We start from the raw sequence: 24,974 nt of genomic DNA on the forward strand, positions 1-24,974 counted from the left end.
AGGGAAGTAGAACCCGTGTATACAGCAATGAGGGCCTCGGGGAGGTGATGCTACAGCCATAGTCGTTCCACCTCCCTGTGAGCCGGAACACCTGTGCCTGTGCAGGTACACGTGTTACACACAAGCACACTCACACACACACCCCTACCTTGGCTAACAGCAGAGGCAGCCACAGAATCCATATTTTCTAGGTTTTACTTCTACATCTGCAAAAAGCAAGTTTGCTTCTGTTTCTGATTCCGTACAATTATCGTGAAATGCCTTCAAGAGAGCAGCTCTGTCTTCTCGGCTGAGTGAGTCTTTGATGTCCAGCACTGCACTCAGATGTTCCTTCCTTTCCAAAAGGATAAGAGGGCAGGTCAGTGAATGAGTCAAGAAAAAAAGCTTGCTTCCTATCACTCAGTTTTGCTGACTAGGCCAAAGATTGGAAGCTGCTGAGCTGCTTTTTGACACCCTCTGGCCACCTAACAAAGAGGAGGCCGTGCCACAAGAGCTGTGTGGGATATGGCTGAGCTCATGGGTCCCAAGCCCAGTGCGCACAGCAACCCTGTGAAACTGTGGAAACCTGCACCTCAGGTTTCTCCTAGAGAAAGATCTGTATCTGCCACAAGAGGTTTTGGATAACTCTACATTTGACCATTTGGAAGCATTTTTGGTATCTTTTCTCCCCTTCAAATGGAGCTATTTCTTGTTCATCTGGAAGGCTATAGGTTTTTTGTTCTACATAGCATTGCTTCGCTGAGCGGGGCCAGACCATATTAGTCTGATTAACAAACAGGACAAATGTATCCAAGCCAAACATTTTAAACATGCAAGAATCTGCTGAAATACAGAATAGTGTGTCTACTCACACCAGGATGACCTCCTTTGAGATCGGGATCAAAATAATATTCTTCTGAGTACTTTCTATGCCCACTTCCTATATTATATATATCTCTCTATAAATACATAGTTATATATATATTACTATTTAAATATGTGTGTATATATATAGTAAGAAAGTAAGAATTGCTATCGTGTACCAGATAAGCAGCTTTTTAGCTCAATAGCATCTTCAAAAGTAGTAAACGCTTAGGAAAAGAATATAGAAACCAGACAAAGCATAACATCATCCCTCTTTGTCTTTTTTTTTTTTTTTTCTGCTTCTGGCAGTCTGCAGTTTAGTGACTTCCTTCTCTGGGGGTTATATCATGACTGTCATGTTGAATAGGCACTGAAATAATTATCTTCCACAAATTGTCTGCTCCCGATTTGAAGCTATTCACACTTTTGGCCTTCACAGCATCCTGACAGAAATCTCTGCACTGTAATCATGTTAATTTGGAAAAATACAGTCACTAGCACAAGACATCAGAACAAAAGATAGATGTAATAAACCACAGACTTTGGAACAAATGCAGTTAGCTAAGATCTCACCTTTCTAATAGAAGTTGGGTTTCATTTCTGTTAACAGCTTCCTGTGAGAAATGGAAGTGTATATTCTTGCTGAATACACCTAGGATTTTGTGGAAATAGTTATAACTAGAAAAGGATTGGTGAAGTGTTAAAGCCAAAAGCCAAGTGCTTGGAAGTTATGAAATGCCTGAGTTAAGGATGTTCTTGAAACCTATGTTTGGCACACATGTGCCTGTAAATTGTCCATTCAGGTAGCATTTTTCCACCGCATTCCTGCTTTGTTGACAGCCATTTTATCCATCCTTCACCTTTACAGAAGGACATCTCAACTCCACTAGTTATTGTCTGGCAAAGTTATAAACCATGTTAATTAACATCTGTGAATAGGCAGCACTGAGTGCATTCAAAGGCAAGCACTGTGCCTGGCCCAGCATGCTGCCAAAACTATCACAAGACTAATATTGCTCTCGGTCTTCTGGTGACAAGTAACCATGTAAGAAACCACAGAGGTCAAACTAATAAAAGACCTTACCTTAGATCAGGAAATTCTCTGAGAATGGGCAGAAGGGCTATTTTCATACCCTCAGCATCGGAAGCTTGAATAAGTTCTAAAATTGCTTTTATAGGATCTTTGAGGGGACCCGCTGCAGGACCCTGGGGAGAGAAGCAAAGGTGTGTTCAGGGCAAGGGAAGCAGCATACAAGTTAAGAGCTGGATCAGACCGGGGATCTCACTGCATGGGTTCTTAGCTTTGCAGGACTGCCTGTGCATATATAGAGGTCTGTTTTCCCTCCAGGGTAGGAGAAAAGAAATTGGGGTGTAGCTACAGACTGCTTGCAGGGCAGGTGAGCAGCTACCTTCAGCGGCGCAGTTTCCCCTCCTTCATTTTTCCCTACATCACCCATCCCCTCAAGGATGTTTCACCCTTTGGGAAGTGGTTTGCTTCCAGAGGTAAGCACAGCCCTATACCTATGTGAAAACAAGCTCTGTTTGCCAGACATGATGTAATTTCTGCTGCCCTGGAGCAAGCCCAGGGACAGAAAAGCGACCCTGGGGGGAGGGTGAGGGGACACAGATCCTCTAAGAGAAAAACAGAAAAGATGGAAAGCAGGCCTGGACACTGTAAAGGATATGACATGGCTGGTAGATGCTGCATATGGGCAACTCCCTCTAAACTGGAGCACACAGAAGAAGAAAGCCTCATCAAGAAACACACAGCATTTTTAGCAAAGCCAGAGGAAGCAGAATGTGGATGAACTGCCAAGGGAGAGCTTCAGTTTTGCTCACATTTTTCATCGGTGCGGTAATGCGATTAAATTGCTTCCCTGAATTATTGATGCCATCACGTCAACAGAGACTCTGTGACAAAGCAAACCTGGAGAACGGGCTGCCAGATTGGGGCAGGAGAAGCCCAGGTTCCCCTGATCTCCACAGGGCATTAGAAACAGCGGGCCGCATTCTCAGTGCGGCTCACCTCCGCGTTGAACATAAATTAAAAATAATAGTAATATTTGAAGACAGCCTTCTCTCTCTTCCTCTGCACTGCAGACACACAGCATGTCTAGCTCTGCACAGCGCACAAGCTGTACTCAGCTCCTAAGGCACCGATACTGTATAGCTTCATACTTGGCAAGCTCACTATTACAAAATGCTAATTAATCTGAAGGTGTCATATTTAGTTAAGCGCTATACAGACAGGCAAGGTCAGAAGTAAACAGCCTGCAATCTAAAGGACAAAAAAGAAGTGTGTTGTCAGCAGTGCTTTAGTGCCTTTGACATGTACTGCTTTTAGGAGAGAAGCAAGGTATTTCCTAATGTGTTTTGAGGACGGAGGGGAAGAAAGAGCCTGAAGAGAGGGCAGAGCAGGGCAGGGAGCAGGTGCAGCCTGTGCAGCAACTGCTCGATAAATTCAGTCTGCAGCAGAGTACATATTTTGCATGCATAACCGTGTACCTCACTTGACTGAGGATCAGGCTGTCCCCTACAAATCACTTATACGTTTCCTCCCTGAGGTTTTCAGTGCTCCCACATCAAGTAAGAAAGCGAACAGACCGGGCACACCAGGGAAACACTGCTAACTAGATGCAGATTTTTTCACCCAAGCTGAATGTAGGGTTTTAGTAGAGAATTAGATTTCCTGTATCTCCTTTACACTACAAAACCAGCTTTCCTTGCACATTACATCAAAAACTGATGCTGAGCACAGCATTACTGGTAAACTTCAGAGTTAAGATTAGAGAATCTTCCAGCTATTCCCAATGGCTCGATTGCTCAAAGCATTGACTTGTCTGTGATTGATCACTCCAGGCGAGGTGGGTCTTTAGCTTAAAAGCACTGGCAGCTTCCAGCTTTCCACCATGAAACTAATACATTAATTGAAACAGGTCTGAGAGCTTTTTAGAGAAGCTACAGACGATCATTTTGATTTCATTTTATTCTTTGGACAAAGTAAGAATTGCTGACAAATGACTTGCAGAGGGACTCGTCTGGGAGAAAATAGATTTCCAGTCCCTAGCACTTAAATTCACAAGTCATGAGAATGCCTCAGAATTTGTGAAATTATTAAAACCAGTAACATCGAGGGTTTTTCATCCATTCTGTCACATCTGAGTCCTGTTACCAGACTGACTTTGCAACCATTAACGTGATGCTCAGTCTAGCCTCTTACAAAGTGTTATGCCTGTGAACTCTCAGCCTGCATTTGCAAAAGAGCTGTGCTGGGGGCCATTGCACGGCAGCAATTCTCTGGCTGGAGCAGCAGCAGGAGGGGATGCTGCTGGCATTGCAGTCCTTGCCCTTGGGTAATCAAGGGACCCATGTGACAGCCTGGTGGCATCCACAGATGCTGTGTGCAGCGCTACCAATTACACGAGATTATAAATTAAGCAAAGAGGCTTTTTTAACCTTCCAAAGTTGCTTCTGCAAATCAGACCTAGCATTTTTCCACAAGTTTTCTTCAAAGGCGTGGCTCTGCTTTTAGATGCTATCTGTCCCTTCTGCAATGCATCTTTACCTCCTCACGGTGTGAGGTGTTTAGCCCTGCAGGAAGACTCGCTCCTCCCTGCAGCCGTCACCAACCACAACAGCATCATCATGTTTCCACCCATGAGGAAGCGCTGCAGCACAGGGAAATGGCTCAGGAAGCCATCAGCCCAGCTCTGAGGGGCTGGGAAGGGCCTGTGGGGAGGGAGGAGGCCGGCCGGTCGGGTAACAACACAGACCCCATGTCCAGGGAGGAGCAGCCATACAGGGCAATCCACGGAGAAGGCGAAGATGTGGAGCAGTTGACTTGGTTCATCACTCCAGGGGCTTAAGGTAAAGCACTGTGGGGAACACAGCTCTTCCTCATCTGTCCCCCCATGCCATGTACCAGAAGCTTGCCTGGGGGAGCTGATTGCTTTGGAGTCATCTCACCAGCTCAGAGGAATGTGCCTCATTCTTATTTCAGTGGCAGAAGTGCGAAACTTGTCTCTTCTTGTCACACATTTTAAAACTATAAACTAACAGCTTCTGGCAGATCAGAAGGGCCGTCAGCACATCTGATTGTCATTTCTGTGAAGCTGGATACCACTGTGGTATGACCTCTTAAGCTTTTCTGCTGCTTTCAGAGCCTTTTCCTCTGCTGGTACTGTTCTTGATGACAGAGAGCAAAACTGTAACCATATCAAAGACTTACTAAGCACTCTTTAAAGACAGTTTGCAGCATCCTATGGTCGTCTTCTATCTTGCTGACAATCCTCCTCCTCTGCACAGAAGATGGTTTCCTGGAAGTGGTCAGGAGGGCCTGCACATATTCTGTAATAATGATGGCATTGACAGCCTTGATGAGGGCCTGTTCCAGAGAAAGACACCCAGATTAACTTCCTTGTACTGAGCAAGGACCAGACCATACCTATAGGACTCTGACCAGTATATCTGACAGCAGATATAGGGTCCATGCAGATGGTTGTTTCATTTCTTTGCTTAAGTATCCCTTTAAAATGCCTGGTCTAACACATGGAATACCTCTAAACTGTATGTGGATGACATAAACATTGATGATAAGGGTGGAGACATCCAACCAAAATCAATGGGACCAGTTAGCCGAGCCAGAGATCATTCACACTTCAGAGCAGCAGTGACATCTGTCTTAGCCCCAAGCGGTTGGACTACAGACAAAGCCAGATCCAACCTCCCTGGAGCATCCCCACGAGGCATGTCCCAGGGCCATACACAGAGAAGTTACCTGGGCATTTCTGAGCCACCCACTACCTGCTGAGAAACCCCAGTGCCGAGATCATGCAGTGCCTGAAAGGGGGAGGGAGAACGAGCCGAGCCAGCGTTTCTAAGGGGAACAGAAACTACACTTTCATTAGCTATTGAAATCAGAGCAGTTTTAGGCTGCAGTCCAAAGGTACAGGAAATCCCCAGCCCTGTCCAAAACAGACAAAGCAAGAGACAGTCAGCTCTGGCACAGCGCTCCACCACTGAGATGCTGCTTGCCCCAGCACTAATGTGACATAATGTCCAGTGACAGGCTCTGAACAACAGCAGAATAGCTCCTAATTTTTTCTGTTCCATTACCTTTTTCCACATTTCAAAACATTAATTAAAATCAGCACTGACAAAGAGCCTGCAGACCTGGGAGGGTAAGAGAAAGGGAGTCCAGTGCTTAAGGGGACACGTGAGGCACAGGTAGCAGCAGCAAATCCAACCTGCATGCAAAAGCAGGTAACCCCAGGTACCAATCCCATTGCCAAAGAGACAGACTCAAGGGTGCCCTGAGACCCTAGACAAATTGTCCAGGCTACTGTAAAGGTAAAAAAACTTAGGTACTCTTGAGGTTGTTCTTTGCCAGCCCTGGCATACTTAACTCTGCATGAGAGACTATGTCCTTTGGGGATCTGGACCTTACACCTCTCTGTGTGTCCACTCACCATCAAAGGGATAACTATTCCTTACAACTAAGGTTGAAGCACATTAGAAGCTGAGAAGATTTCCAGTATAATGTTATTGGGGCAATGGTAGGACCAGAGGTGGCCCAGTGCTACCCCTCTGTATTTGGGAGGTACACTGGGTTTCCACATTTCTCCACTTCTTAGTTTCTCTGCTGAGATTACAGAACGGTCCTAGCTGTCACAGTGAAGAAGATATCCAACTGTGTTGGATAGAGGAACTGGACTGGGACCACTAGATCTTTAAAAGCCCTTTTAACAGTGGACAAAACTGTGGTTTGGATTAATGTTCAAATACTGTGCCATCCAGAGGTTCAAGGACTAGTTTTAGTGATTTCCTGAGTAATATCTTGTTCTTACTTTCTTACCTATTTCTTACCTCATACATGTCTGTTTTTTTCTTCCCAAATGCCAAAAAGCTTTGCTTTAAGGATTCAAGGATGTGGTCAAAACCACTGCCACACTTTTTGAAGTGCTCCTTCAGTGTTCCCTGAGGAAAAGGGACAGACAGAGTCAAAGGGTGCACATGTAGAGACACCGCACAGAGAGCAGACACAGATTATTGTATTTATGCTCTTTCTGCTCTCGGAAACAGACTCCTCCATGAGCTGCAGCATCCTGTGCCTTCAGTTCAAAGAAAAGAAAAACATGAAAGAAAGAAACAACTCAAACTCAGGAAGTTCTTAAGCCCAAACCTGGAAGAGCAAAAACCAGAAGAAATGGGTGGCAATAGCTCTAATCCAGGGAGTATGTAAAACATGCCCCTACGGATGGGGAGTGCGGGAAGAGCCAGTCGTTCTGCACCCTTCTGCTCTGGCATCCTGCTCCCAGCATGGTCGTTGTCTCTTATTCAATGGGAAAGTACAAGGATCATTTAGCAGGCAGGCAGGGGATAAACTCTGTCTTTCATGAGTCAAAGCCCGTGTCAACACAGCCAAAGAAGGACTGAAAACCTGAGTCCTAGGTCTCCCGTTCCTCCTCAGGGTTGTCCACGCTCTCTGTCAAAACCACCCCCAGTTCCTGTCTTGATGCATATGTCCATGGAACAGGCTGGCAATAAGCTCTGGAGACCAAAACTGCATAGTGTGGCCAGGGTTTCTTCTGTCATTTTCCTTTTGCTGCCCTCAGCATGCTTGAGGGAGCCTGTGCAATGAGCCTGAAGATGCTCAAGGGAGCTTCCCAAGGAAGTACACACCACCACATGCTTTTAGGAGCCTGAAATTGTGTGTTATCTAGACATGGAGCCCTGGATATGAAGATGCGCGTCTGGGCTAATAGTCTATTATTAGCAAGTGTGAAGAAAGGGGAACTTATCCCAAGGGAAGGATATATTTCTGGCCAGTCTTCTCTACATCCTGACTACTCACCACAGCCTTGGGCTCTGTGAGTGATCAGTGCCCTGGGAAGATGCCAGGCTGCTGGGGATGAGTAGGTACTAGGTGAATTTCAACAATTGGGATCTGGGTGTCCAGGGGCACCATGGGGTGCCCATTTGTAGCGCCACAGCAAATACCACAAACAGTAGAACTGGGATCCCAAAAAACTGGAAAAGACAGAGCTGTCAATATATATCTTCAGACAAGGCAGAGGAGGGTACTGGGCCTGAAGATCAAACTATGGTTTCACCCTTTCCAAATCAGGACATGGGACGGAAGTGTGTGCCTGCCCTACAGTCTGAAAATATTCAGTGTTAATGTGGGTGTCCCATACCTTGACTTTAGAAGTGACTGTCTGCAGAAAATGCTCCGTAATATCATCTTCCATCCTGTCTAGAAATCCATTTACCTTAACATCCTGATCCGTGCTGGCACTGCAAATGTACGTTAGTTTATGCCAGACAGTCCTGTTAAAAAAAAAAAAAAAAAAAAAAAAAAGGGATATGGAAAGTATTGATCAGATCAAATCAGGCTATTGTCTCAGATCAAAATTCTTCCTACAGTAACCAGCACAACTGCCTGGGTAATTGAATGGACACATGCTCAGGTCCAGGGCTATAGTTCAGTGACCCACATATGTGCACCCATTGTTTGGATGGCTCTCATTAAGATACTGCCACAAGGACACAAAAGCTCAATGCACATAAATGCCACCTGTACCCATCACTAGTGAGATTAGGTAAGTAAAAATTCTAGTATTTTCAAAAACGAGCGGGCATGAAATGGCCTTGACAAATTGAAGCTGGGTGAGCATCCTGTGTGTCTCTGACACCCGACAAATACAAGACAAACTACTATCTTCCATCAGAGCAGTCTTCAAGTCAGCAAATCGTAGTTAAAATGATCACCAGCTTGAAACCAGACATTCTACTTTCTGGAAAATCTCAGTGTATAACCTCATTCTCAATATCACTGTAAAGAATTACATAAAAGAGCTTCCTAAGTATTCAGTCTAGGATCCAGCATCAGCAACATGCAAATACAACAAACAAAACAGCTACCTAGGCTCAGCACAAGGCTCCAATGTCAAGTAAGCACTGTGCATATGCTGGATTTGGGCATTTTGCTGACTCCAGAGATCCCCAGATAATTTTACACAGGAAGAGAAGCAACCTTGTTTTCTCCATCGCTGCAAGCACTTCTGAAATTAGCTCATAGGTGCAAATAGCCTCCCCCACCCTTCTGTGCTTTATTGCTTCCCTCCTTCCTAGCAACCCCAGGGAAAGCCTGGCATGTTCAACTAGGTTTCATTCAGCAAAGCACTTAAGCACTTACCTTGAAGTGCACTAGCACACGCATCTCAGTGCAACATTTATGAGGCTTTCCTAATGAAGGAGAATCAGGCTGGGGAAAAGAACTACATCACAACACATGGCAGGGTTGACCAGGATAATGTCCCCACATGCAACATGGCATTGCTGCCTGCCTCCTGCTCAGTGTCGTGGGCACCAGGAAGAGCGAGATGGTGGCCCACAGGCTATGGCCCCTGCACCTGCAGGGCCTAGGAGCAGGTGAGAAGCAGCAGTACAGTGCTGCCAGTGCAGCAGTCCCAGCCCTGGCCATGGGCACAGCCCCCCAGAGTCTCTCTCTCTCACTGAGGCAGCCAGGGCAGCACTGAAGGGGTCTTGCTGACCACAGCTGGCTCCTTCCGTGCTTAAGGGTTGGTGTGCATGGGGTTGGATGACCAGATCTAGCCAGAGGCAAGGCTGACCCCATAGCAGAGTTAGAAGAAGGATCAGACAGCAGAAAACTCATTTCACTTCCCATGCCACTAGGGTTTGGTTTCTAACCTGAGAATGCAGCAGTTCTCCAGGATTCGTAAGCTGCTGCAGATCCCTGAGCGCCCATCGAGCTGGACAAAGCTTCTAACTTCATTTTCATAGCTAAATTAAAACAGGAAGACATATCTTTAAGCTGGCATGCTCCATAACACATCTGACAACATTAGCCCAGCAGCAAATGGGAGGAACATTCTGTGATTATTTGTCTTTTCAGCACGCACTGTTTCACTCCCCAAGGTGGGATCTACAGGAGGATAAAGACGGTCTGTCCTGCCCAGCTGGCGAGGAAGGAGAGCACAGGAACAGCACAGGGAGAGTCCTCAACCTGCCTGGGTGCCACTGCTAGGGATCAAGAGGCAGGAGGTTTGTTTTACCATTGCTGTTGCTGCAACACTTGCTTCTAGGAAGCAACTCAGGCTTTGCCAATAAAGCTGCAGAATAAAGCCTCAGCACGTATGAATAACCCACAAAGCCTGTCGACTGCTTTGTCGCAGGTTCAGTCTCACAAATGGCTCCTGGACAACTCCATTTTATAGGAACTTCCTTCCTCTCATAATGTGAAGGGTCAAGGATCTTAAATCAAACCTCTTTCTGAAATATTCACCTATAACCAGCAGTACTGGCATTTTGTGCTGAAGGGGATACACAGGGAGCTTGATGCCCAAGAATAAAAAGCAAATAAAGGGAGCCAGAAGAAGTGGTGAGAGGGCAGAAGAGAACACTCATCCTCCTCTGAGAAGCAGAACAGAGCAGAGCTCCTCACCCTCCCAGGAAGCCAGCAGAAAGCATCGTGCCTGGGAAGCACAGCTGGGGTAGGAAGGGCCAAGCCTGGGCACTGGCCACATGGCTGCCCCTCTTCTGGTTGTTTTTAAGGTCTGAGCCTCTCCAGAACATCCCCCAAGGCTTTAACATGTCCAGGAAAAGTCCAGGTGCACTTTGTTCCCTCAGCTTTAGTCCAACAGCAAATGCTGAGCACACAAACAGCAGCGAAGCGCTGTCTTTCCAGTAACAGCTTGATGGGAAACAGCCATCAAACTAAAGAGGGGCAATGGCAGATCCGGGTCAACACAGCATCGCCAGTCGCATCATCAGGATTTCTTTGGAGCACTGAGGACACTGCCAAAGAGGAAAACAGCAGCCTTCCTACCTCTCCAGGAACCTCAGGCACTCCTCCAGGCACACAGCTTCCACCTTCTCACTCAGGCTCTCACTGACACGGCAGGCAGCCTCCGTCTTCTCTGTTAATATCTGTGGATTTCAAGGCGTGAGAGGAGAGCAGGCCAAAGCCAGTTGTTCCCTATGCAGTGAGCAGGAATACATCCCATCCCTCACCCTGCTGCAAATCCCTCTGCTTTCTAGGCAACAACTTTTGTTTCAGTTTTGAGAGCCCTTGTGGAAACAGAGGTATTTTTTAGGAGCCTGATTTTAATGTCTGATCCTACACCTTTGTTACTGCTGCTGTCATTGCGGTCAACAGGCTGGAGTCAAGTCCTGTGCTCAGAGGAAAGCCTGTCCCTACAGATGTTCTCTGCTAGCCATGCCCAGCCTGCCAGCTCAGCTCTTACAAAGACCTGCTGTCTGTGGCAGCACCTGCGCTTCCACGTGACTCACCCTCGCAGATAAATTTGGGTGCAGCCACTGAAAAAGAAGGTGAGGCAGCTCTAACTGTGTGCCCTGCACCTCTGCCAGGGTCTCTACCAGGGATGTCTGAAGAAGACAGGTGTCATCTTCCCAGTCACCACCGCTCACGCCTGACAGGGCAATGTGTGTTAAACCCTAGGGCGCCTGTCTGGCCCCACTGACCCCAGTTGGGTGGCCCAGGTGCCTGCAGGAGGTGGGCTGTGCCAGACAGCTAAAAATCCACCCCATATTGGGCAGGCTTGAGCAGGTGGCAACTTAATGCTGTCCATTAGTTGCTCTGTGGAAACAAAAGCTTGCAAGGGGAGGAGAGCCAGATGGATAAAAGGAGACAGATGGACTCATACACTGTGCTCTCCCAGTGCTCTGGGAAGCGTCAGTCAGAGACAAAGGGTGACTCACATCGTGAATGGGTTTTTCCACTGCGCACAACAGATGTAAAAGTTCACCCAAAGGGACAGGATAAAATATGCCACCCCAAAGTGTCAGGAAACCATGGCTGATGAGTTTCCATGACACCTTGTTAATTTTCTATCTGATCTTTAAGCATCAGCCTGAGAAAACTGGGGAGGCAGTAAGTTCATAAGGCTTGCCTATTTATCCAGGCTTTTCCACCACCTACCCAGAGCATTCAAACCTATCAGTTACATACACAACAGAGCAAAACCACTCGTGCTGAAGCATGGCCAGATGTTGCAGCATCCACAGCATCCAAAGGATGCAGGACCACAGCATCCAAACCAGGCTTTGGCCTGGTCCCTGTTAGCCAGAAACAGGAAAAAATAAAGCCAGCTTGGTAGCTAAAAGCCACCCTAGCACAGATACATCACTGTGTACATCACCGCTCCACTGCTCCAGAGGGCACGGGGCAAGGCAAGGAGGGCACAGTCCCTTCTGTGAGCTCTACACTTGGTGCCTGGGTCTGAGTTGGGCCAGAAATGCCAGGTCTTGCCAGCTAAAGCTGTATCCTCGCAAGGAAGGCCAGCTGCTGTTGAGCTGCAATGCCTACCACCAGCCTCCAACAGGGTGCCTGAGGTTGTCTGCCATCCCAAAGGACCATGGGGCTACTTTCCTCTCTCATGACCTGAAACAGGAATGCTGCTGGGGTGGTGGCAGTGGAAAAGTCACAGCTCTCCACAACCTACCCCTGATCTCTAGCATCACTTGAGTCCACAGGTAAACTCCAGGATTTATTTTAAACCTTCTGCAGATCTTGATCTGAACACCCTCTGGCCATGGTATGTACTGCTCATAAATCAGCAGAGAGTGCTTCTGCAATGCCTTTCAAGCACTCAGCTTCTCTGTGCTCTGAAGTAGTCCCTTGTGCTGCCTAACCCATCGGGGTAGCAGTTGCAGCTGTACCCAGCACATAAGCAGGGAGCAAGCCGCCTGCGCCTGCACTGCCAGATAATGGGGACCTGCCATGGCTCAGCAACTCTCACTGCTTTTATAAAAGTGCTCTGCAGAACTGATACAGAGGAAACCAGTTAACACCCACCATCACTTTCCAAAAGGTTACATGAAAATCAAGGTGAAAATGCAGTTTCAGCTTGAATCAGCTAATCTCAGGCTCATTCTTTTTTAGATAGCTTAGTTTTCTTTACATATGCACAAGAGGAAAACAAGTTTGGGAGCAAACAGATGCAATTTAAGTATGGCAGCTAACTAGCAAGTTTCTAACACACTGAGCTTAGCCCAAGACATGCAAAACTGGGTCTTGCCAAATACCTACGTACACGTGTGCAAAACCACAACTGCCCCAAAACATGAGAGCTTTTCAGTTCCTCCCAGTTTACCTGAATGACTGCAGCATCTGCACAAGGGGGTTTCCCAATATCAAAGGCTTCTTTCAGGGCTTTCCCTAATTCCTTCTAAACATTAAAAGAAAAGAAAAAAGCACAGTTGAGATACAATGGCATTCATAATGAATTAGGTTTTCCAGTCTCTCATTATGCATTTAAACTAGATGAATTTCTGCTTCTATTTTTTTGGCTGTCTTGTTTAACCCAAAGCCTGGCTATTTTCCAGCTGACCTAATAACATTGTTCTGTTTTGTTCTACATTGTTTGTTTGAGTTTAAATGATTTGCAGCTTCCTTTCATCCCAGTGTCAGCTCGGGTTATCTACAGTCTTCCCTAGTTAGCTTAGCTTAAATGAAGGCGCCCACACAGCAAAACAACGCTTAGACACAACTCTGTGCTGCCAGCTACTGTAGCTGAGATTTTCCACCCTTCCTAGCTCCAACCGGCACCCGCATAAACCAGTCAGTGCTAATTAAAAGCATTCCCTCACTTGAACCAGGGACTTGTGAGTGCAAAGAGGAGTTGGGTTAGTGTTTAGAGCTACTGTCACAGTGAGATGAGCCCCATGAGGCTGCATGATGGGAAATTTCCCAAGACTTGGCTGGCTTGTGTTATTTTGAATGGACTGTAAAAACAAAACTAATACTGCAGAGAAAGGGCTCATTGCTTAAAACATGATCTGACCTTTATAGAAGCTTTCAACTCAAAAGCCTGGCTTGCTTATTTATTCTTTCATTTCTGCATCTTCCTCCAAGGAAATAGAAAGAATGTGAAGTCTGATCTTCCATTTTTGTCTTTGTTCTTTTCTGGCTGATGAATTAGGAAATTTGTGGCTGTCACCGAAGAATTTCATCAAAAGTATATTCAAAACAACTGTTCTGCCATACTCATTCAAAAGTGTTAATCAAAGACAAATAAGCAATTGTAAATAATCCAAGAAAAATTCCTTTCCTCCTCAGTGCCATCACCTGACTGTGAGCAATTGTGTGAACACGATGTGCTGAGATAACACATCCCAGCCAAGCTGCACAAACACTTCTAGCCTGCCTCAGTTGCATAGCACAATGCGTCAGCTTAAGCCAACATGAAGGTCTTGCTCCCCAATGGGACAAAACATGTATTTAGTTAGAAACTGCAAGGCAATGACTTGTTGAGCCACAGTACTTAGTTGCTTTGGATCAGATGATGTGTCTGAATTAGCACGAGCTTGCCCATTTGCAGCTCTTGTGGTGACACCAGCACCTCAGGCACCAAAGCTCCAACATGGAGAGGACCAGAATTTCTGCTGTAACAAACAGGCCCATAAATAACCTCCAGATTCCTCCTTGTCCCTCCCTGTCTGACCAAGACGTGGTACCCCACGCTGTAAAAGCTTCAGATCCATGGAATGCCAGATCACCGGTGCTGATTGCCCAGCTCTTGGAAAATACAAGGGGCTGAGTTATAACTTGGGTCTCTCATCTGTCCAGCTGCTGTCTGAAAACATGCAAGAATTTAACATACTTGAGACCTCTACATTGTTATTTAGCAAAATTGTCTAAGAGGCTCAACACAGGTGGGAGCACGCTGCTGACACACTGAAGGGCAGGTGGGCAGAACAACTGCACAGCCTTATTCATTTGCGTAGCAGCAGGTCCTTGGCCCAAATTCTCCAAAGCACATGAACTTCTTAGTTCTCCTTTTTGTCTACCTGAAAAAATGGAGGGAGAGAAGGAGGGAAGGAAGAAGACACAGACCCAAGTGATCCCTTGCAGGTCAATCTAAACCTTCCTTGAGCTTTTGTGCAGGTATGCATGTCTGGTCCTGCCATCTGTTTCTGGACAAAGAGCCAGTTTTGAGCAGAGGTTGCAGAAGCAGGGGACAAAAGTTCATTTTCCCCCTCTCAGTATCAGAATGAACCCTGCTGTCATGCTGGAAGGTTTGCCTTACACACATGTCAAATTCCCCAGTACAGCAAAGGCAGGGGTGACAGATCATCAATCCAATCGATGGCACCATCACTTCCAGTTCACCAACTTTGCAACCTCAAAAGGCACAAAGCTCCCTTGCCCTAGACATGTCTGGGCTGAGGGAGCGTTGCCTGCATGCTGAGCTGGCCGAGTTCCCCACACGGGTGTTTGGAAGTGGTTTTGAACCCCATGTGGCATCTGAGCTCTCAGCACTTTCAGATGTGGTCACAGTTCTCATCACTCACTTCTGTTTAAAGTGATTTTAGTTTGCACAAATATCAGGCTGGCACTCCCAGTGACAAGCCAGGTATTCATAGGCAAAGCAGACCTTGGCTTATTCTGGTCAGTCTCTTTTCACTTATTAAAATTTAGTCATCCATTGAAGTGGCAAAACCTGCATCATGTGATTTACAGTCACAAATAGATTACAATTGCTCAGAGATTACTGACAGGATATTTGCTCAATAGCAGCTTCCTGTATATTTGCAATAATGAAGGGCTGTAGTATCCTGGAAAAAAAAAAAAAAGAGGGATGGAGCAGGTTTTATAAGCCATGACACTGAGCTGAGTGAAGAGACACCCATAATTTTTCCATATGGAGTCATCTCATGTCCCACTTAAGCTCATTAGTTTGAAACTGGAGCTGGTCCTAAACTGGCCAGGTTTGAAGCTATCTGGGATGCTGCTGTACCACACTCTCCAGCAATTCCAGCTCTGTTCTCTGTGTACAGTGCAGCACCATGTAGAGCTGTGATGCTTCTAGATCCAAGGTGGCATGAAAAAAATGCAGCTAACTCAGGGCAGCATGGCACAAAAGCTCATAACCACTAGTTGGATCTAGGTGAGCCTCTCAGCACATGGCATATCAGGAAAGCGGAAAGCCCAGGGTTAAAGAAAAGCTTTCTCCAGCCACTACATTAGAGGGAACTAAAAAAAAAAGAGTTAAAATCTCCATCACTGTCAGCATCTGTGAGGGTTTGTCAACCCTCGTGGTCTAAGATAACCTCACTAGCACTACTCTGAATAAAGTCATTTCCTTCATTGAAATACGTGCTAAAAACAGACCTTAAGAACATGTGGTCTTCCCCAGGATAATGATTAGAAACAGTCCACAAAGATGCTTAATGTTAAACACTGAAATCAGTAGGTTTTAAGCATATTGTCACCAGCTGGCACCTCTACTCCCATGTTTGTGACTACCTTCGTGTTCTCCTTCAGGCAATAGGTCTTGAGAAAAATCTCTGCAATTTAGAGTACTTTCCCTGGGGTGATTCAGCATTTTGCAATGGAATTTCCCCTCCTCTGCTCCTCGAGGTCTAGTGGAAAGGGAAAGTGAGAGATGAGTGCAGAAACTCCTGCTGCTGCATTTTGGCTTTAACTGAATCTAAAAGGCCCCACTGAGTTTTCCAAATAGCGTGGTTTCCTCTGGAGCTCCCTGTTGCTACAACACATCTTTCCTGCTTCGTTTGTATTCCGCATGCCCAGACAGCATTCTTCAAAGGGGGACCTTTGCTGAGAAACAAAGGAGATTCTGCAGCCCTGGAGCTGAGGTTGCCTGTGGGATCGCAAGGCAGGATGCCCAGCTCCGGCCTTACAGGAGGGCTGTGCCAGGTGTGCACCAGCTGCATGATTTCTTGTGTTGGGCTCTGGAAATAATGTTTGCTATAACCTCAGCAGTGTCAGTCCAGCAGCCTGGAGAGGGCTGTGAGGGGTTCACATACAGACAAACCCAGCAGCCTCAATATCAGGCACAGCTGAGGCAAAGGAACTATCAAAAAAACAACTGTCACACACTATGGGCTCATTAACAGCTGGAAAGAAGGTGAACAGCATCTTGAAATGGCCCTCAATAAAGGAGTGGATTTCACCCATAGCCTCCCTTTCCTCCAGATACATTGGCTTCTGGGCACGAGTAGACTGCAGCAGTATGAAGGTGCAGCAACAGGATGAAGAGAGATTTGCAAATGTCCCAGCACCTCTTTGCTAAGTAGCAAGGACAGGGCAGCATCCATCTAGCAGAAGATAGTCATGGATCTTCACCTGTGGGCTCTGCAGTGAAACTTGGCCAAGATGCACACCTGAGCAGAGCTGGCTCAGCTAGCAAGGGAGCAGATAATTTAACAAGGGCATTCCTTATTTTAGAACTGTGGGAATGAAACAGGCAGATTGGGGTAAAACTCCTTAGTTCTTACCCGGGCAACTGCAAGTAACTTTTCCTCAGTCTTCAAAATAATCCACATGAGACACTGTACACCAAGAGAAAGGCTGTGCTGGAGGCTCTGCCTGGATCTCAGACATGTCTCGCTGCCACTGCGTACAGAAACAAGAGCTCAGCCAGAGGGGCAGCTTCCCGCTGGTCCACAGCCCATCGCCCGCCTGGCACCCCCTGCTTGGCACCACAGCCTGACACTAGCAAACGGGTGCCCTGCAAGCACCCAGCAGTGTCTGCAGTGTTAGGGCAGCCACCACATGGCAGATGAGCTTTATCACGCCCTTTTGCCAGTTATTCTTTCGTGCAGTTTCTTTTCCTTTTTCCAATATTCGCTACCCAGATGACACTTTTTGCTTGCCACTTCCCTCTCCCCTTCCCTCAGTCCTGCTGCTGAATTCCTTCTTGGGCTTGGGCAGAGTGACCCAAACACACTTCCATGGATGCACAATTTTACAAGTGTCACAAATTCTCTCTGAATGGAATAAAAAGCAGCTGTATATCAGGACAACTGCATCTGCACAGGAGCTTTCATTAAGGTTGTAACTGTATTCAGAGAGGAAGATCCAAATAGTTAAGTCTGGCATCTCTGCTCTTCTCATTTACATTCTTCACTACCTTCTGACCCTAATACAGTCATGGGCTGCTCCTACTTTTTTTTTTTTTTCTTGAAGGAATTCAGCATTTGCATAACACATTTTTCCTATCTTTGAGCTTTTCATTATATATTTACATTACATAATTATTCACGTCCAAGTTTGCATAAGTTTTTAACATTTCATCAAACCATTACTCTTATCTGAAACCGAGGTTTTACCATTTTAAACCCATAAAAGTAGCAGTAGAAGGGATGCATCCTGGCCACATGTCTCCCATGTGTCTGAGGACAGTATGCACCAGTGTGTACCCACTACCCTGCCTCCCTCCTTCGGGAGCTGGTGAGGGGAAGAGCCCACCTGCTGAACTGTTTATGAGCTAATCAAGGGTTTATAAGTGTAATTAGTCCAAGGAACATAGAAGCTCTAGGCTTGGATGGAGACAATCAAATAACCCAAAAGGGCTGAAAACTATTAGGACATAAGTAGATTGGGGCTGTCAAGTAGCAAAGTAACCACAGACACAGAGAATCAAACACCTCATCTTACCACTGACATACAGAAAGAAATCACAAGAAAGCTTCAGGCTTTGATGTCACCCACAGGTTTTGAATTCACTCTGGGCCAAAAGGTCCCAGATGTGCTGCTCTTCAGATCATGCAGAAAGCCACATCCGTTTTCCCAAACTTGGGCAGGAATTTAGTTATCTGCTATATGTTTTTCCTGTGATCTAAACACTAATGCAGGAAATATGGAAACAGCTGGTCAAACTACAAGCCAGATAAATCAGCAAGAGAACCAAGGGACAACAAGAGAAGCCGACAGAGCACCATGCTGACATAAACGCAAGAGAAAATTATTCTGGAGTAATCAGAGTATTATGGACTTTGCCAAGAAGGGCTTAATGCAAGAAAAGAAATTGATCAAGAAAGCAGGACACCGTGCATGTCCAAGAGGAGTCCAGTGGAGAAACACCTGCCTACCTCATGTAAGCCTGTGAGCCCAATACTAAAGATTTAGAAAGAGGCAGTACTGCTATGAAAAAAGGCTCTGATTCTGAGAGCACAGAAGATAAAACAGGCAGTGGACAAGTCTAAACTCAGCAAGAGTCCTGAGCATCACTGTGTTATGCCACTGAAGAACAGAGACATAGAAAATATGTAGAGAAAAGTAAGTCCTTCAAACATACCTTTTGTACATTTTAAGGCCCCATTCATAAACTAAAAGGCATTGGCTGAAGCTGAAATGGTTACTGTCAGTAAGTGTGGAAAGGTGAGAAGACAAAGATGCATGACAGCAGTGGGCGTAGGGGATGAGCAGTCCTGCTTCCTTGAAGACACCACTTCTGTGCTCCAGGCTGGGGAGAAACCTCGTCTCCAGCTGACTCAGATGCTGTTTTAGTGCAGTCTCATCTGTGTTACTAGAGGAACTAAACAGGGGAATCTGGGCTGTCATGTACTGTATTAGTTTTTCCTCTAGATCTTTCCTCCAGAAGTTTGGACTCCAAGTGGAAACAGACTCCACCTCTTGGACGCTGCCAAGCCACTCCGCTTCCTTCTGCTTCTTCCACTTCAGCGATTCTCCCACCGACTGCAACGGCTCCAGCAACATCCTACCACTTCCACTGAGCACTTCTCCCACCACAGACCACATTTGTTCAGCCAGTAGTGTATAAAGTGATTCAGACTTTCCCACACCATCATTTCCAGAATGCTCCAGATCATAAATACAATCACAAGCTTCAAAAAATTTTCCTTGCTCAATGAATCCACAGATTGTTTCTTCTGCAATAGAGAGATTAACACAACTTGATGTTTGTTCACTCCTCTATAGGACCCATCACTTTCATATCTGAGTACTGAAGTATGTAGTTTATATGTATCACAAAATTCCTCGGGATCTACTCAAGATGACCTCACTTAAGGACTAGCATTAGCACCTCTCTGTTTCCTTAGGGCAAGCACTTTCTTTCCTCTTTCTTTCATCCTTGCTACTCTAGGCTAACTAAGCCTGCAGACTAGTCTTCTACAGCTTTCTGTCATCATCTCAGTAGACCTCCTCATCTGGTCAATGCAGGTTCATTAATGACAATCTTTCCTTAAGGAATGTACCTTTCATCCAGAAGAAAAACATCAGTTAAAGGACATCTTCTGAAAGAGCCAACAGCTGAAAGTCATGCCTAGAAGGAATCCTCTGTCTTCTCTACAGAAACCCTGGCAGGACCAAAGTGCTGCATAAGGACCCTCCCACCTGTTCACAGTCTGACATGGCTACGCAGAGGGTGTCACTCCTACCAGCGAGCTCTCATCTTAGACCAAGGCTGCTCAGTGCAGTCCCGGGCCCTCTCTTTGCCAGGGCTTTTTAATTAGGCCAAACAACTACATGCGCTATATTGCCCAGAGGTGAAAATCAGAACGTGGGCTACCTACATGAAGCAATGGGGATCCACATAACTCCCCATGACTTCCATGTCTGCAAGAAGCTGTGGTGACTGAGCCACTGTCCTAATCACCAGACACCTTGTCAAGTTATGAAATCTTTAAAGTTCAGAAGTTGGAAGGAGAAGTTTTCCACTGCTGCTTGTTTCCAAAGTATCTTACCCATCACACCCAGCCCACCACTAGAGTTAAATGTAATCTCACAACAGCTGCACAGAGATGAGGGTTTTTTCCTGTGCATTTTACAGATGACAAAATTGAGCAACACAGGTTTAACAAGAGTTGCCCAAAGGTATCTGGAGCAGAGCCCAGAGGGAAAAATCAAACTTGATGAGAACCCAAGGAAAGTTAAGCAAGGCCAGAAGCAGTGGGACTCTGAAATCAATTCAGGATACAGGTGTGGGTAGAGTGAAGAACTGTATCCTAACTTTCCTTGATGAAAACACCTTGTCTGTAGTAAGAATTAAATCAAACAGGACTGGTGGGAGGAACATGACACAAAATGGAGAAGGGTTGATGCAAAGATCTTGAGCAAAGCAATGGGCAAGCTGCTCAGGAGGGGTCTAGCAAGCTTCATTTGTCCTGCCTCGATACATGCAGCACATAGGAAATGTTTACTTGGTACAATTAGCCCATGTACAACCAACATCCCCCTCCCCATCTATGGAAGAACAGCACAGTCACACCTGACATGGTGTCAGTCACACATACATCGTCCTTCTCATAAGACATATCAGGAGTCTTTGCAGGGATAAAAATAAGAACAGCAAAGATAAATACTTGTGAGGCAAAGGAAAAGTGAAATACAGAAGTTTGCAGAGGAGCAAGTGTACAGTTCAGAGAGGACAAAAACTCAGGTGAAGGATGGGGAGGAGGAAAGCGTGCAGCACCTACTCCAGCAGCTAATGAAAGCAAGAGCTTGCAGGGCTAGGAGAGGCAGAGAAGGTCCAGGACTGGACCCAGACATAACAGAGGTTACCTGCAGGCATCCCTCCCTCTGCTCCCTTCCTACTGGTTGCCATCTTCAGCAAATTCCCTGCCACATTCTCACCACCAGCCTTCTCTTCCGATGCCTCTTTCCCACTAGCTGCAGCCTTTAGCAATTTGCCTGCCATGGTTTTCAGTTTCCCTTTCCTCTTCGCTTCCTGCTTCTTTCTCTCCTCAAGTGTGGCCTTGGGCAACATCCTTGCATTTTCCCCAGCCATTTCCTCCCGCTTGTTGCCTCTTCCTGCAAAGGCTCCCCAGGAATACTTCATCTTCCTCATGATCCAAGCAGATTCAGATGCTTTCTGTCCAACTGGGAATACAGTCAGAAAAAAATGTTAGAAACATTTCTCTGCAAGGTGATCTTAGCAGCTGTCTTCCAGAGAAGTTATTTCTCCCCAGACTGACTTAATTTTTTTCTGTGCAGCTACAGGCTTCAGCTTCCTTCGAAGAAGTCTAACCTGGTTCCTGCCCGTGCTGAGTGAGGACATTTTTATAGGCTGTCAGCCCTCTTATGTAATATCTCTCTCTTCTAGGAAAATAATGTCAAAAACCTCATACATAATCTAACCACAGGCACCAGGGGAAAGCCAGCGGGATTTTCGGCCTTTTCTAAATGACTAAAACATCCCTGCACGCTGCTAGTTATTTTGATGACAATCCTATCAGTTTAAATGAGTTGATGATTAATAGTTTCTGTAAAGCACACATCACTTCCCACCCACCCCACGTGCCCTGACTGCACCTGAGGTCTTCTTTGGCAAGGAGATCACATCTGGCTTTGGAGCCAAATTTTTCCCCGCCTCCCAGCAAGCCTAGTGTTAGCCAACAGGGAAGTAAAGCCCCAGAGAATGGGCGTTGGTTTTCATGTTTTAGCAGCACCATTCAGAGGAGATAAGAGCGATCTCAGCCTTCTGGATTGTGCAGTTCTCTAGCAACTATATACACTATTATATACTATTTTATATTTATACACACACATATATATAAATGGCATAACATTACAGCAATCCACCATAAATGTGTGCGTGTCTCTGTGTGTCCATATGGGTATGCACATATATATAGGTCTATTCACCATCCAGCCTTCACAGTGAAGAGAAAGGAAATAGAATCATAGAGTCACCGAATGGGCTGGGTTGGAAAGGACCTTAAAGATCATCTGGTTCCAACCCCGCTGCCCACTCAGTGCAAAGATCATATTGGCGAGTTCCAGGGCTGTTAAAGGTTCTGATCTGTAATCCTCAGAACAAATTTCTATACAGGAAATATCATTTAACTCTAGGAGCTCATGTTTAAAATGGCTTTTAAAAACTCCCTGCACTGCTGTAAGACTTCACACTTGGAGATAAGCTGAAATGCTGTCGTTACCATGCTTTTTGCTAAACAGTTACAAACTGGTTTTTATTTCTCCTTTCCATTACTATAAAAATGAAATAAAGAACTTAAAGATTTTCACCAGCTTGCATTAGCCATTACAAGCTGTATTGGTTCAAAATCATACACTATTCAAGAAATATTTGGGGGAGGTATGAATTTAAGAGGTAATTTTTCCACACAGCATCTAAATTAATCCAAATATGTGCATTCATCTTTCCAGGTTTATTCCAAGATTTTCTACATTTTCGTGACAGTAAAATTCCACTAGTTTCCTACTTGGAAACCAAGTAAATGTTATGTTATTCTGGCTCTTTTACTCAGTGCTTAATTCCACCAGCATGTTATCACTGAGCCATTTGATTCATTAGTAACAACAGGGAGGAGGAAATAAATGTATTTCATTTGGAAGGACAAACAGAAATTCCAGTGGTCATACATTTGAGCTGTTGCCAGTAGGAGATACTGAAGTTGCAAAATACAGTGTTTTCCCAGGTTGTGAAAAAAGTTGAAAATTGAGAGGCTTTATATACATTCCATTTTGACCTTAATTTTTAATTGGCTAAAGTTAAAATGTTTCATTTGGAATATTATAGCTGGACTATATATGAATACAAGACAGACTGAGAGGGTTAGTGCAGACGTGCATTCCAGGCATGCTGAAACCCTTCACCAATATTTTCCCATGAAAATTCCAACACAATGTGTTTATGTTTCACTTCATCAGCATTTTTCCAACAAGCCCAGCTCTAACAAAAACCCTAGACTTCTCTGTGGAAGGAAATTGCATGTCAAAGTGCCAGTTCTGCAGGCCAGATTCTCTGCAGTATACAGATTCTGAACACACTACGGTTGTGCCAGGGGAGGTTTAGGTTGGATATTAGGAAAAATCTCTTCACCAAAAGGGTTGTCAAGGATTGGAGCAGGCTGCCCAGGGAAGTGGTTGAGTCACCATTCCTGGAGGTATTTAAAAGACATCTAGATGTGATGCATAGGGACATGGTTTCATGGTGGAATTGGCAGTGTTAGGTTAATGGTTGGACTTGATGATCTTAAGGGTCCTTTCCAACCTAAATGATTCCATGATTCTGTGATTCTCAACTGGGCCTACGCGACGTCTGGGAATTGCTGTATTTTCCCAGAAAGCATCTTTCAAGGGAATATAGTATGAGCCTGTGGAAAGCAGGGAATGGCTGAGTAGAGATTGATAGACTTCCTGAGGCTAGGCCCACTGGATCCACTCAATCAAAGCCATGTTAGACAGTCCCCAGGATGAGACTGCCCTCAGGGCACACCCCATCTGAGCACTGCAGCACCAACAACCCAGACGGCTCATCTGTTCCACCTTCACCTTGTTCACAAACCAGGGGCAATGTGTGTGTATAGGCAAAGCAGGCAGTTGCCTAGGGGAGTAGGCAGCTCTGAGCACCCTACAAAGGGACAGCAAGTTGGGGATGGCCTTTTCAACTGTGGATGCTGAGCCCATCAGCAGCATGAGGTGATGCCCCATCCCTCCTGCTGCAGCGGGAGCAGCAATCCATCGTCACCCGCTCTGCACACCTCTGCCCACAACTACTTTCCAAAGGCAAGGGTTGAAGGATGGCATTACTGAGGGGGAATGTACTGTACCAGGAGAGGACATGCCACAAAGGAGCAGCCAAAAGGCCACCAGCAGCCTGCTCTTCTGGGTCTATGTACCTTAACAGCACAATCAAGGTGCACAGGTCTCTTCCCTCTGTCTCTAATGCTATTTTACTGCTCAGGCTAAAGTTCTGCAGCTAAAACATGGGAATGATTTGAATCTCTAGGAACATCTTCTACCACAGAGCTTCCATGAACAGTTTTATGCCTAGACAAGCAAAGTCCCCAAGGAACTACACCTTTACGGCAGAGGAGCTGAAATGTGTCAAGATCAAACTAGAACAAAGGTTTTTCACCAAGTGTTAACATAACGCAAAGGGATTGTTTGCTATTCAAAACTATCATTTAGGGCAGGTGATTTGGGGCACTGCTACATTTCACCTGCCCCTTCCATGGGCTCCTGAGCTGCCCATTCAAGGGGAGTCCTTTCAAGCAGAAAGAAGGGCAGTAGGAAACCACAAGGACACAGCACCATAACAAGCACAGTTCTGCTTCTGAACAATGTCCTTTGTCAGGTGTACCAAATGATCATCTTCTTCCTCTAAAGCCACTTCTTGGAAGCCCGCCCCCACCCCCTCCTTCTTCCTGGTGTTTCAATGCCTCTATTTATCCACAGTGTGGTGTTCTCTAGGGGTGTCATTCTCCTTCCTGCCCTGACCCTTGCTAGGTTCACTGCAAAAGAGGAGCAATTTGTCTTCTGGGAATATCCCTAGTATTCAGGAGTTTCCCTCATTGCCTGGAGCTCCTGGAAAAGCCCACAGCCTCCCCATGTCACTGAGACTCTGTCTTTCTGT

At 45.8% G+C, this 24,974-nt stretch overlaps 1 protein-coding gene across 11 annotated transcripts in view; it reads right to left on the reverse strand.

The window, feature by feature from the left end:
- The window catches only part of LOC141943479 (exocyst complex component 3-like protein 2), a 44,051-nt gene that overhangs the window by 3,957 nt on the left and 15,120 nt on the right, over positions 1-24,974 (reverse strand). For 6 of the 11 annotated variants that reach the window (XM_074868858.1, XM_074868856.1, XM_074868860.1 and 3 more), the window contains 8 exons: positions 12,981-13,055; positions 10,694-10,794; positions 9,556-9,648; positions 8,040-8,172; positions 6,709-6,819; positions 5,072-5,227; positions 1,928-2,049; positions 149-334 (listed from right to left, as the gene is read on the reverse strand). In XM_074868858.1, the coding sequence (XP_074724959.1) occupies positions 154-334; positions 1,928-2,049; positions 5,072-5,227; positions 6,709-6,819; positions 8,040-8,172; positions 9,556-9,648; positions 10,694-10,794; positions 12,981-13,055 (972 nt within the window). In that variant the 3' untranslated portion in view covers positions 149-153. Of the gene's footprint in view, positions 1-148; positions 335-1,927; positions 2,050-5,071; positions 5,228-6,708; positions 6,820-8,039; positions 8,173-9,555; positions 9,649-10,693; positions 10,795-12,980; positions 13,056-17,127; positions 17,327-18,289; positions 18,728-21,157; positions 21,561-24,974 lie in introns of those variants that run through there. The other 5 variants (XM_074868862.1, XM_074868861.1, XM_074868863.1 and 2 more) reach the window with 5 other exon arrangements.

Source organism: Strix uralensis, chromosome 4 (genome assembly GCF_047716275.1).
Source record: "Strix uralensis isolate ZFMK-TIS-50842 chromosome 4, bStrUra1, whole genome shotgun sequence".
Classification (NCBI taxonomy): Eukaryota; Metazoa; Chordata; class Aves; order Strigiformes; family Strigidae; genus Strix; species Strix uralensis.